The sequence below is a fragment of the Schistocerca piceifrons genome, chromosome 4 (assembly GCF_021461385.2).
Source record: "Schistocerca piceifrons isolate TAMUIC-IGC-003096 chromosome 4, iqSchPice1.1, whole genome shotgun sequence".
Classification (NCBI taxonomy): domain Eukaryota; kingdom Metazoa; phylum Arthropoda; class Insecta; order Orthoptera; family Acrididae; genus Schistocerca; species Schistocerca piceifrons.
In genome coordinates this window covers 131,883,446-131,897,282 of record NC_060141.1, presented here as the reverse complement: position 1 = coordinate 131,897,282, position 13,837 = coordinate 131,883,446, and the positions used below count along the sequence as shown (strand labels likewise).

The 13,837-nt window shown below is 39.2% G+C and overlaps 1 protein-coding gene across 3 annotated transcripts in view; it reads left to right on the top strand.

Moving 5' to 3' along the window:
• LOC124795048 (tetratricopeptide repeat protein 30A) overlaps positions 1-13,837 on the top strand; it is a 184,878-nt gene that overhangs the window by 165,943 nt on the left and 5,098 nt on the right. For 2 of the 3 annotated variants that reach the window (XM_047258838.1, XM_047258839.1), the window contains 3 exons: positions 818-930; positions 5,433-5,591; positions 5,671-6,640. In XM_047258838.1, coding sequence (XP_047114794.1) covers positions 818-930; positions 5,433-5,563 — 244 coding nt within the window. In that variant the 3' untranslated portion in view covers positions 5,564-5,591; positions 5,671-6,640. Of the gene's footprint in view, positions 1-817; positions 931-5,432; positions 5,592-5,670; positions 6,641-13,837 lie in introns of those variants that run through there. The other variant, XR_007016639.1, reaches the window with a different exon arrangement.

Genomic DNA, 13,837 nt, shown 5'->3' with positions numbered 1-13,837 from the left:
AAGTAATGTGAACTGGAAAGAGCATGTAAGGATTGCAGTAGGGAAGGTGAATGATTGACTTCAGTTTATTGGCAGAACTTTGGGAAAGTGTGGTACATCTGTAAAGAAAACCACATATAGCACACTAGGGCAATCTATTCTTGGATACTGCTTGAATGTTGGGATCTTCATGAGTTCAGATGAAAGGAAGACATCCAAGTAATTCAGACTTGGGCTGCTATATTTGTTACCGGTAGGTATAAACATCACCCAAGTATTATGGAGATGCTTTGTGAACTCAAGTGGCAGTCACTGTAGGGAACACAACAGTCTTTTTCGAGAAACACTACTGAGAAAATTTAGAGAACCAGCATTTGAAGTCACTGCAGAATGATCCTATTGCTGTCAACATACATTTTGCTTAAGGATCACGAAGTATAAGATACGAGAAATTAGGGCTCATATGGACACATATAGACAATCATTTTCCCTTGCTCTATTTGTGAGTGGAACAGGAAAGGAAATGACTACTAGTAGTAGTATGGGGTACTGTCTGCCACACACTGTGTAGCGACTGGCAGTATGTAGATGTAGATCTCCTTCTCACTCAACCATGTATAGAACTGACTCTAGTATCCATCACTTCTTGCACCAGTGAGAGTACCCTGCAGTGTGTGATGTATGTTCATACAGATCACAGTCCACCTCATGGCACCTATGCTGGTTTTTCTATAATATATGTGGCAAGCTGAAATCTCGCTCATTATGTTAGTATTATGGTCTTTTGAAAGCTAAAATGCACGCTCACTGTTATCATATTTTCAATTGATTTCCACAGGTTTTATGCTAAAAGATGTTTCCTTTCCTTGATTGAAAACTTGGCAAAGCACATGATTGTTGCCAAAGACTCTGTATTCCAAGAGTGCATACAATTTTTGGAACACTGTGAAGGTAATTAAAACTCTTGAAGACTTTAAGTCAGCTATTCAACATGTCTTGAAAGTGATCAAGTGTATTTGTAACAAGTTGTTGCCATGTCTCTTTTTACCTCTGTTAAAAATTGATATTAATATTGTCATTTTTTAGTTAATCCATCTGGGAATAACTACAGGTCTGAAAGTTTGTGGTTTTGGAGCATAATAGTTTCCTTCCATCATCACTTATATGGTAATCTTTGTTTATTACAGTTAGGTAATTGTTTGTTCACTAAGAGGTGAATAGTTCACAATTATTTTAAATAAAAGAATTGGCAGAAGAAAGTGCTAATCCACAAGAATTTTTTTCAGTACTCCATGTTATCTGTTTGGTTAAATTCAAAGACAAGAACATTAACACAATAAAACAAAGCAGTTTATACTACAGACAGCATTTTCTAGTGTTACGCGTGGAACTACTTGCTGCCCACATATAGACCTAACAGACAACATGAACAACTCAACCTTTACTAATTTGAGGGTTACAACTTTCTTCTGATGTTCCCTTCAAATCAGTCAAATCAAACTGAAATACAAGTGTCTGGGAGACGAGTGTTCATTATTTGACCTGACAGTATTCCTGAATACATGAGACATGTGGCAGCCATCTTTAGTAAAGACAAGTATTAAGTGCAGGAAGAAATGTGGGAGCTCCATGTTGCCATTCTATGAAATGTCCTGATGGGAATCAGTTCCCATGTTCTTTCTCTGACCATTAGTGCCCCTACCAGAAACATGGAGATGTTCCTTAGAGAATGGCATAGTCCCTTTGTGTGTGGGGGGGGGGGGGGAGGGGGGGGGTGCATGTGTGTCTTTGATGTAAGTCTTTAAGGGGATGAGGTAGTTTTGTAATAATATCAGCAGTGGCAACAAATGCATTGAATCCTGTATGGAAAAACTATTTGAGGGTATGTGGCACTTGTAGAAAGTCTCTGGAATGCTAGAACAAAGAAACTTCCTCACAAACTCCGTAGAAGACTTCTTCTTCCAGTCAGGTCTTTGTTTGCAGGTGAACTTGTAAGAATAAGAGATTCTCCTTGTTTTGGTCACTGTGGGAATTGAAGGAAGACTTCATGAGGCACAAATAATTCTGCCTGGCGTTCTTGTTGATGAGGAGAAGAAGGAATGATATTGCTAGTAGAGCTACTAGATGTGGAAGGAACTTGATCAGTTCGACACATGAGAAGATGGAAGAAATGGACCTAGAATTGTAGTAGGAACTTTATTTTCTGAAGCAACTCTCTCATTCTCAGATGACTGAAAAAGCAGGCCTGACATTCAAAGGTGAATGCAGAAAATCTGCTTCACCAAATATTTCATCATTAAAGGTCATTATTCCTATATCTTTGAAACCTTTGCTGATATGAGAGTGTGAAAGCAGATGGAAATGCTTCACCCATTATGCTTGTCACTTCACAGATTTAAGTGTCTGACTGGCTTGATTTAGTAGCCACCTTTCACAAGCCTTACTGCAATAGGACTTGAAAGGCCCGTAAACAGCAGCATTCAGAGGTCGAAGTTTATGGCTGCAATGTGGCGGTGGTAATGTTAATTGAACTATGCCATTTTCTTTGCAAATGTTATTGCTCTTATTGAAATGTGGCTTCCATGATTGTCAGTGAAAAGAAGTGTTGGGTTTTCTTTGCTTGGTCATTCATGTGCCAATATATCTATGTATGTGTCTCCAGTCATCCATTCTGAAGTGTGATCTGCCCCTCACTTCCAGGTGACCTGTTGTTAAACATGAAATCCTGAAAATGAATGAATGCGAACACAGAAAATGGAGGAACTGCTTTCCCAGGCTCAGTGTAATGCCACACAAGGTTACAAGGGTGCCCCTCTCTGCAAAAGTTTTCTCCCACACTTGCTTCTGGCCACATGGAGACACTACCTTCCCAGGTTACTCTACCATTGTGAGGCCAGTCTCATCAAGGTTGTAGATATCTAGTGAACCAAATTTGAATTTTTGGTAAAATTCTTTTAAATTGGTATAAAATTTAGCTAAATTTGACCTGTTGTAATTAGTGCACAGCTCAGACTAGTAGTTTCACATTGTCTAAGAGACAGTATACGAGGTGTGGCTAGAAAAAAACCCGGACTAGTACTGGTGAAACAATAAAACGAATGCAATAAGGCTGAAAGTCGCGTGGCCTGTCACGTGACTCTCGCTCCGCCTACTGCTCGAGTTTCATCTGCCTCCTGCACTCAGTCTGCCCGTGGCGTCTGTTTTAAGTAGTTAACGTTTTGTCTGTGCATCGGAAAATGTTGAGTGTACAGAAAGAACAGCGTGTTAACATCAAATTTTGTTTCAAACTAGGAAAATCTACAAGCGAAACGTTTGTAATGTTACAACAAGTGTACGGCGATGATTGTTTGAGTGGTTTAAACGATTTAAAGATGGCCGCGAAGATACCAGTGATGATACTCGCACTGGCAAACCATTGTCAGCAAAAACTGATGCAAACATTGAAAAAATCGGTAAACTTGTTCGACAAGATCGCCGTTTAACAATCAGAGCAGTGTCTGAGTTAACAGGAGTTGACAAGGAAAGTGTTAGGCAGATTCTTCATGAAAGTTTCAACATGAACAAAGTGTGTTCAAAAATGGTTCCAAAGTGTCTCACAATTGAACAGAAGGAACGCCGAAGAATGATTTGTTCTGACATCCTGGAAAACATTGAAAGTGATCCCACCTTCTTACAAAATGTTATTACTTGCGATGAATCGTGGTTTTTTACTTACGATCCCGAAACTAAACGCCAATCGATGCATTGGAAAACTCCTGGTTCTCCACGACAAAAAAAAGCACGAATGTCAAAATCGAAATTCAAGGCAATGATGATTGTTTTTTTTTTTTTTTACATCAAAGGGATTGTGCACATTGATTGGGTACCAGAGGGACAAACAGTGAATCAGCATTACTACATTAGCGTCCTGGCTACCCTACGTGAGCGAGTACGGAGAAAACGGAACAATTTGTGGAGAAAAAAGTCATGGATCCTTCACCAAGACAATGCCCCAGCTCACAGTGCGTTGTCAGTGAAGACGATTTTGGCAAAACACAACATTCCCATCTTAGATCATCCACCCTACTCACCTGATTTGGCTCCCTGTGACTTTTCTTTTCCCTAAAGTCAAGTCAGCTTTGAAAGGAACTAGATTTGAGACTGTTGAAGCAGTAAAAGAAAAAGCGACGGAAGTAATGTATGGACTTACCGAAAATGATCTGCAGCATTGCTATGAACAGTGGAAAATTCGTATGGAGCGGTGTAGAGACCGAGGAGGAGAGTACATTGAAGAAGATAACATGAAATTGTAAATAATTGTAAATAAATGTTTTTTCCAGCATCAGTCCGGTTTTTTTTCTAGCCGCATCTCGTATGTCTCTTCATAAAAGAATGAAACTACACACTCACAGACTTGTTGTCAGTATGGCAGTTCCTTGTTGTTAATGAGTCCCTCATCAGGCCTCTGGCTTGTGGCGTCATGCGAATGTGGTATGGAGGGGCACATTGTCAGCACACCTCTCTTCCAGTCATTTTGCAGACTTCCTAGACTGTGGAGTCACTACTGCTCAGTATGTAGCTCCTCACGTGGCATCACGAGGCTGAGTGCACCCTGTACCAGTCCTCACACCAAGAAAAAATCTGTAGCAATACAGGGAATCGAATCCAGGTCCTCCACATGACAGCCATCTGTGATGACCACTTAGCTACCAGAGGTGAACTCGTCGTTTTTCACTGCAGCGCATTCATATACTAGCTTTGTCATAACTGTGAGAGATAAACTGTAATTCATGCCACCAATTTAAGTTGGATCACGAAGAAAGTTTTCTCCTGGTGTAAATACATCTCTGCATGCATTTGATAGCCTAAAGTTCATTTCATGGTCATCAACAGAATTGCTGATGGTACATTTTTGTTTTGTTCAAGGAATTTTAAATTGATTAAATGCTGCATGAATACTTCTTTGATAGCTGGTATTGCTAGTTTCAAATCTTCCTTTTGAACTCTTGGCATCTGAAAGTAAAAATTTATAATTTCACTAAAATAGGTCTAAAATATACAACTTCACATTTCTTACAAAGTATGGTGTAAATATTTTTTAATTGAAAAGATCTTTAAATTACAAAATCAAATAAATGGTGTTGTTTACTGACTACCCCACAATACCTAACTGCCTTGTTGTGACAGCTATGTTCACCATTGACATAAAATTAGCATGACTATATTAACATTAATTACAAATATTAAAACCAATTAGAAATATAAGCAATGGGGTATATTACCTGCAGATCTGTATTTGTAAAAGAAAATAAATAACTTAAAAACTTTTAAATTCTTCTGCTGCTGTTGTCATCATTATGAATAATGCTTTTTTAATGAGATGATGATGATGATGATGATACTATTCAGTAATACAAACTCACTTTTTTTAAGTGTTCCTAAATTATGAATTGGCATGTGTTTAATATTTTCAGTTTATGGCAGAGATGTTAAAACAGTGATACTGCAGCCACTTGAAGAGCCTCACTTACATCAGGGGAAAAATACAGTGACATATGAAGCTCGACTCCTAAAGGCATTGCTCCTAAGACTACAAATGTATTAGCCAAATTGCATGTTGGAGGAAAATGCCAGTAAGAATTGAAACTTTTTTTGTGTGTTGAATTCAGGATGTAGATAACATTACAAGAAAATGTTTAATTTTCTTTTCAGGGAAAGAAGAGTAATATAGCAACAGAAAAGATCATAACATGTTCAGTGGAATTACAAAAAGTCACTCTTTTGTTCTCACAGTAGTTTTTCAGGGATACTTTGTCAATGTATATCACTTGCTTATGTATTATGTTGGAAATTGACAAATGTGAGAAGGAAGATAAGAACTACTGTTCAGGCATGAGAGAAATAGGAAACCCACAGAAAGCAGAAAAATTATGTTTCTCATATTACCACTTTTTCACACTAAAAATGTGTGACACAAAATTTGTTGGAGACCTTATCCTTTTTTCAGCAGTCTTGTAATAGGTACTCCATAATTTGCCTCAAAAGCAACTCTCTTCACACCAGAAATGGAATTTTGGTAGTTATTTTTTCAAACTGGAGAGCACACAGCCGGTCGTGTACATGTACTATTATTACTGGTGCTGTGGCTTTTAGTCTTATGTAAGTATAAGTATTTATTTAATTACAACTATTAATTGTATTTACATTTAGTTAGATATTACTCTGCAAATACATGTATCCTTAATATCTTTTTGTTTTCCCCTAATTTTAAATAAAACTTCTATTCCATAAACTGATAGCTCCCCTGTATAGATAATAAATGCTGTTGGATAATAAATGCTGTAGTTATATAATTGGAGTTAAAGGGAGAGGGTCAGTTGAGGGATGCAAGAAGGAACCTATGGATAATGGATTAATCAGTTTATGGGACAATTAAATAGAGAATTATGAATTCCTACTTAGTCGTAGATTCCATTACTTTTCTCGTTTAAACAGTCTGTCTAGTTGTTAAAACATCCGTACATTTCTTTCTACCTGCTGTACCCAGTGTAATTCCTGATCACCGGCTTTGTCGAATTTTTTTTCCTGTCATCTGTTTAATATACCTGTTTCTTCCCCAGCTTTGTTACAGTACAGGAATTTAAGAATATTGGGAAGTTCTACATTGAACTGTACTTTTATGTAAGTGTACTTCTTGGCTTTTCTCCAGCTGTCCTATTTTAGTAGCTGGTGATTCAATACTACACATTACTCTTTTGTCACAAATATTGGTGGTGCTCATTAGGCCCTTCATATGTTTCCCCTTATGTTGCATGTCCTTTTGTCACATTGTAAAATTATGTTATTTCTTTAATGGTTGCATGCTAGATAAGGCATTTGTGGCCATTTAGTCAGTAGCAAATCAGATTATGTTATTGCAGAGGTACTTTTTCCAACACTGCAATCTTTTTCAACCATTTTCTATCCTGTAATGAAAGCCACGTAACTCTCCAGATCCTGATTTTATCCCTTTACCTATTTGGAAAAAATGACACGTACACTATGCGATCAAAAGTATCCAGGCACTTGACTGAAAATGACTTGCAAGTTCGTGGTGCCCCCCATCAGTAATGCTGGAATTCAATATGGTGTTGACCCACCCTTAGCCTTGATGACAGCTTCCTCTCTCGCTGGCATATGTTCAATCAGGTGCTGGAAGGTTTCTTGGGGAATGGCAGCCCATTCTTCATGGAGTGCTGCACTGAGGAGAGGTATTGACGTCCAAAACATCCCAAATTACAGGGGGTGCAAGCCCCTTCCATGAAAAACATTACCACACCATATCACCACAGCCTCCAAATTTTACTGTTGGCACTACACATGCTGGCAGGTGATGTTCACTGGGCATTCGCCATTTCACACAACATTTTTCCACTGTTGAATTGTCCAATGTTTACACTCCTTACACCAAGCGAGGCATAATTTGGCATTCGCCAACATGATGTGTGGCTTACGAGCAGCCACTTGATCATGAACTCCAAGTTTTCTCACCTCCTGCCTAACTGTCATAGTACTTACAGTGGATCCTGATGCAGTTTGGGATTCCTCTGTGATGGCCTGGGTAGATGTCTGCCTATTACACATTATGACCCTCTTCAACTGTCGGCAGTCTCTGTCAGTCAACAGATGAGGTTGGCCTGTAAGCTTTTGTGCTGTTCATGTCCCTTCATGTTTCCACTTCACTGTCACAATGGAAAGAGTGGACCAAGGGATGTTTAGGAGTGTGGAAATCTCGCATACAGACGTATGACACTAGTGACTCCCAATTACCTGACCACATTCGAAATCCACGAGTTCCACGGAGCAACCCATTCTGTTCTCTCACTATGTTTAAAGTCTATTGAGGTCACTGATATGGAGTACCTGGCAGTAGGAGGCAGCACAAAGCAACTAATATGAAACATGTATGTTTTTGGGAGTGTCTGGATACTTTTGATCATATAGTGTATTAGATTCGTCATCATTAGGTACTGGAGAGAAGACTAATAGAAAATAAACATTTTCTCATGCTTCCTATGCTGTAAGTAGGTAGAGGGACATTTTTTGGGGAAAGAGTAAAAATCAGTTGCTAAAAAAGCAGCAATTATATCCATACAATGTGAACTCATACTGCAGAGATATTAGGAGCAGAACCATTACTATTCTAATTTCGCTAATTACAGATCTTTTACATTAAGAAGCATACTTCAATATAAAAATTAAAAAATTTTGCTTTATGAACGATGGCAGCATAAGTGCATTAGTTAGCTTGAAATTCACAGTATATAAATCATGCTAACAAATACACTGCTCACTTAAAACAATTTAAAAAATTAAATTTAATTAAAAAATGCCATGAAGTCAAAAGTCCATTGTACCTATTCACACATACATGAAATATAAGAAAAACTGCAAAAGTGGGTTTCCATAAGTATGTTAGTGGCAGCAGTGAAATAATGCCAATCAGTATCTACATTCGCATTGTTTTTCAAGGTCCACATAAATCATTTTTTCTGCCACAAACTAAGCTGCATCCACTGTACAACTTTCAACATGGGAATGTTAACTAAGAAGCCACCTCCCCCTCCCTATCCCAGCCTCTTCCTTGCCCACATCAGACTGCTTCTTCCCTCATGTGTGTTTTCTACTTCATAAGAATGCCTTTTGACCGAAAGCTGAAATGTATACTGGCCTTTTTGTTGTGGCTGTCTGCGACTCAACATTTCCACTATATGGTGAGTAGCAATCTGTCCTTTTCCTAATACTGTCATTAGTAAATAAAAAATAAAATAAAATGAATGGCCACCAACAAACAGTAGCCAAGAGACAGCTGGAACACACACTTGCTGAACATGCTGTCCAACACTAATGTTCTTCACTTCAATGACTATTTCACAGCCTGCATCATCCAGATCCTTCCTACTGACACCAGCTTTTTTCTGCTTCTCTACTTCTCTCTGAATTTGACCCTCTTCACTGCCCCCTCCCCCACTCTCACTGTACCAGCAACCTGTCCCCACAATATCCCTGCGTGCTCCCACAAGCAGCACAACACCCTCCTCCTACCTATCCCAGCCTCCTCCTTGCCCACATCAGACTGCTTCTTCCCTCATGTGTGTTTTCTACTTCATAAGAATGCCTTTTGACCGAAAGCTGAAATGTATACTGGCCTTTTTGTTGTGACTGTCTGCGACTCAACATTTCCACTATATGGTGAGTAGCGATCTGTCCTTTTCCTAATACTGTCATTAGTAAGTAAAAAAAAATAAAAAAAAGGATTTACTAGTTACCTTGAAGGATTTTTCAAAAACTGATGTCTGCTGATAATATAAGAATGGCCTATGGACACTGATACCAGACACAGTGGAACAAGCTTACAAATAAAAATGACCCACAGGTGCCAGAAGCAGAAATCAAGGGTCACACATAGAATGAAACTCCATAATCGAAATTCTGAAGTAGCTATATTACAATTTGAGGTGGTATATCACATAAATACAATAACAAGAAAAATAATTTCTGCCCTTTTTGCACCAGAAATTTTTGTCCACATGTTATTTGCAAAACGGGAATGCTATTGTCAGATAGTTCTGCTTGATACTGTCTCATTGCATAATCTTCTGGGACACCACAACTAATGTTATAAATATTCTAGCTCCTACTTGCCTATACATTTAGTCACTAGTAAGAGTTAATTTAGGATGAACTGTGAAATTCACAATCATAATACCAGGGGTAAAAATAATTTCCTTATAGACTGTATCCTTGGCAAAGGTTCAGAATTCAGTTCTATATTCTGGTGCAGAAGTCTAAGCAGGATGTAAATTGGAAATCCCTAGACAAAGTACAGAAATGTATCTTACTAACCTCTATAAATTATCAGAATATTTAGCAAAGAAGGGTAAATTTTTGCATATTATACACATAATCTTCAAAGAGCTGTTTACCATCTTAATTTGTTGTTTTCCAAACAAAAACATGAAAATCTCCACTAATAAAATTAAAGTTATGGCATTCAAGGGAATATCCTCCATCTGGTTTAAAATTGTAATAAATAATGTAATACTGGAACAGATACTTATCTCAGCTGTGACAAAGGATGAAATTTTGACAACGAAATTGAAAACAAGATCCTATAGTTCAACACACTCTGTGGAACAGTTAAAGAAAGCCACGGATAAAGTTTTACAAAGTTATGCCAGTACTATGCTCTATCTGAAATCTGGGTTCCCAGGACAAAAGAATATGAGCAGGATCTAAGCTGCAGAAATAAGATTTCTCTGTAGTAGTGTTAAAGTGTGCACTAGAGAAGACTGGTCCAGAAGTGAACCATTAGGAATGAATTACAAGTTGATTCATTGTACAAGAAAGTAAACCTAGATAGAAAACAAATGGTGGGAACTTCTAGATAGAATGCCTGTAATAGCAGAGTTTGACTCCCAATGTCGACTAAGCCCATTTTTTTTTCACAGCCCGCACCAATATTCCGTGAACCACACATTCTCTCATCAGTTCCCAGCTCTGGTGGATATTATGTCCAGCAAGATCTTAATAAGTTGAGTGGCAGACCCCAAGCCTTGTTTAATTTGAAATCTTCAACTCAGTTTATTAGGATTTCCAACATTTTTATTTCGGTAGACTCCTTAATAACACTCTCCAAGAAACTTGCATTTGGATGATGATACTGTGGTCCACCATTCCATTTATTAAAGGGACATTGTACCTTCCTAGGCGGGGCAAAATATAAAAAAAAAAGTTTTTGTTCATAAACATTCCTTGGATTGTATTTTACTAGAGAAATATGTTTTCTAAGGGCATTTCAGCCATTTATTTTAAGGGTAGCACATGTTGCCATGCCCCCTTTTACCTTCTGTCAACTTCTTGAACTCCAGAAACCTAATTTTTTGATTTGTGAAAATATTTCATGCTCACAATTGGCTGCCCTATTTATGCACTACATTCACTTGTTCTTTGTCCTTCCAGAACCCAAATGAATCATTTAACAGTACCATATGGTCTTGAATTCCTAAAACAGTATTTGTAGGTAAAGATACACTGAATTTGGGTGTTTATGAAGCAGTTCTTTCATTTAATGATGGCAATGTGGGGACAGTTAGGCTGCTTCAAAAGTTAGGCATACAACTTGGGGAAAATACGGTGATGGCATGTTCTGAATTGGATGCTCTGTGTGAAGAACGTAGATTATGAAATGAAATGACTATGGTAGCTACGAAGGCAAGAATGCACTCATGGAATGCTAAGAGAGCTATGGAGGATGAAGAAAATGCAGATGACCCAGGATATGGTACAGGGATGTTCTAAGGTCAGTAACAAACGATGTTCATCTTTAAAGCTGGATTCCTGAGATTTTATTTTTTTAGTGATTAGGTACATTTTTTCAGGAACTTACCATGATAAAACAGTGAAACCTACACAACTTACAGAAACTGAGTTGAACATCAATGATGCATTTTTAAAAGAAGTTCAGTTTAATATTGTAGAAATTATGAATTAATAAAGCTTAAATATGTTGAAAAAAATTTACAACTTGCAAAAAATTCTCTATAAAATAAATTATGCAGGCAACTTATCTACAAAAATAGGTCAGTGGAGAGAGACTCTTCGTGCACCAGCCATTAAAATTATATAACATTATCATGAACCAGTCACAAGATAAATGTACCTAAAATTGACAAAATTAACATTGTAGGTATAAATGGTACAGTCTCCCCTTAAGATCTATCTGGGTATCACATTCCCCAGAGCTGATAAATGCTGAGAGAATGTGTGTTTCATGTAATATCTGTGCAGGCTAAGAAGATAAAGGGAAAAACAAGCAAAGGGCATAGTGGGTGCCTGGCATCAAACTCAGCTATAAACAGCAGTGTGAGACCAACAATAGTCCACAGTCGGCTTGGAGTCCAGGCAGCAAGTACACAAAACATGATAAGTCGGGCCACCTGAAAAAGATGACTGGCACTGTCATCGAAATATTGTACATAAAGAGCAAACGACAACTCAACTGAACACCCAGAAGCACAAAATTACTCAGTCACGCTAAGAAAACTCAAAGATTACATGAGAATTTCTGAACAACAGGTTCAGCACTGAAAAACATCACTCATGCAACCTAAAAGTGCTTGAGAATAATTATTCTGTGATACTGCCTGTTTTGTTCCCAAAATATTTAGCAAGGAAACATGCTGCATCTGATTTTATATAAAAACAAAGATGATGTGACTTACCAAACGAAAGTGTTGGCAGGTCGATAGACACACAAACAAACACAAACATACACACAAAATTCAAGCTTTCGCAACCAACGGTTGCTTCGTCAGGAAAGAGGGAAAGACGAAAGGATGTGGGTTTTAAGGGAGAGGGTAAGGAGTCATTCCAATCCCGGGAGCGGAAAGACTTACCTTAGGGGGAAAAAAAAGACAGGTATACACTCGCGCACACACACACATATCCATCCACACATACACAGACACAAGAAGACATTTGTAAAGGCAAAGAGTTTGGGCAGAGATGTCAGTCGAGGCGGAAGTACAGAGGCAAAGATGTTGTAGAAAGACAGGAGAGGTATGAGTGGCGGCAACTTTAAATTAGAAATTAGCGGAGATTGAGGCCTGGTGGATAACGAGAAGAGAGGATATGCTGAAGGGCAAGTTCCCTTCTCTGGAGTTCTGACAGGTTGGTGTTAGTGGGAAGTATCCAGATGACCCGGACAGTGTAACACTGTGCCAAGATGTGCTGGCCGTGCACCAAGGCATGTTTAGCCACAGGTTGATCCTCATTACCAACAAACACTGTCTGCCTGTGTCCATTCATGCGAATGGACAGTTTGTTGCTGGTCATTCCCACATAGAAAGCTTCACAGTGTAGGTAGGTCAGTTGGTAAATCACGTGGGTGCTTTCACACGTGGCTCTGCCTTTGATCGTGTAAACCTTCCGGGTTACAGGACTGGAGTAGGTGGTGGTGGGAGGGTGCATGGGACAAGTTTTACATGGGGGGCAGTTACAAGGGTAGAAGCCAGAGGGTAGGGAAGGTGGTTTGGGGATTTCGTAGGGATGAACTAAGAGGTTACGAAGTTTAGGTGGATGGCTGAAAGACACTCTTGGTGGAGTGGGGAGGATTTCATGAAGGATGGATCTCATTTCAGGGCAGGATTTGAGGAAGTCGTATCCCTGCTGGAGAGCCACATTCAGAGTCTGATCCAGTCCCGGAAAGTATCCTGTCACAAGTGGGGCACTTTTGGGGTTCTTCTGTGGGAGGTTCTGGGTTTGAAGGGATGAGGAAGTGGCTCTGGTTATTTGCTTCTGTACCAGGTCGGGAGGGTAGTTGCGGGATGCAAAAGCTGTTTTCAGGTTGTTGGTGTAATGGTTCAGGGATTCCGGACTGGAGCAGATTCATTTGCCACGAAGACCTAGGCTGTAGGGAAGGGACCGTTTGATGTGGAATGGGTGGCAGCTGTCATAATGGAGGTACTGTTGCTTGTTGGTGGGTTTGATGTGGACGGACGTGTGAAGCTGGCCATTGGACAGGTGGAGGTCAACGTCAAGGAAAGTGGCATGGGATTTGGTGTAGGACCAGGTGAATCTGATGGAACCAAAGGAGTTGAGGTTGGAGAGGAAATTCTGGAGTTCTTCTTCACTGTGAGTCCAGATCATGAAAACGTCGTCAATAATTCTGTACCAAACTTTCGGTTTGCGGGCCTGGGTAACCAAGAAGGCTTGCTCTAAGTGATCCATGAATAGGTTGGCGTACGAGGGGGCATCCTGGTACCCATGGCTGTTCCCTTTAATTGTTGGTATGTCTGGCCTTCGAAAGTGATGAAGTTGTGGGTCAGGATGAAGCTGG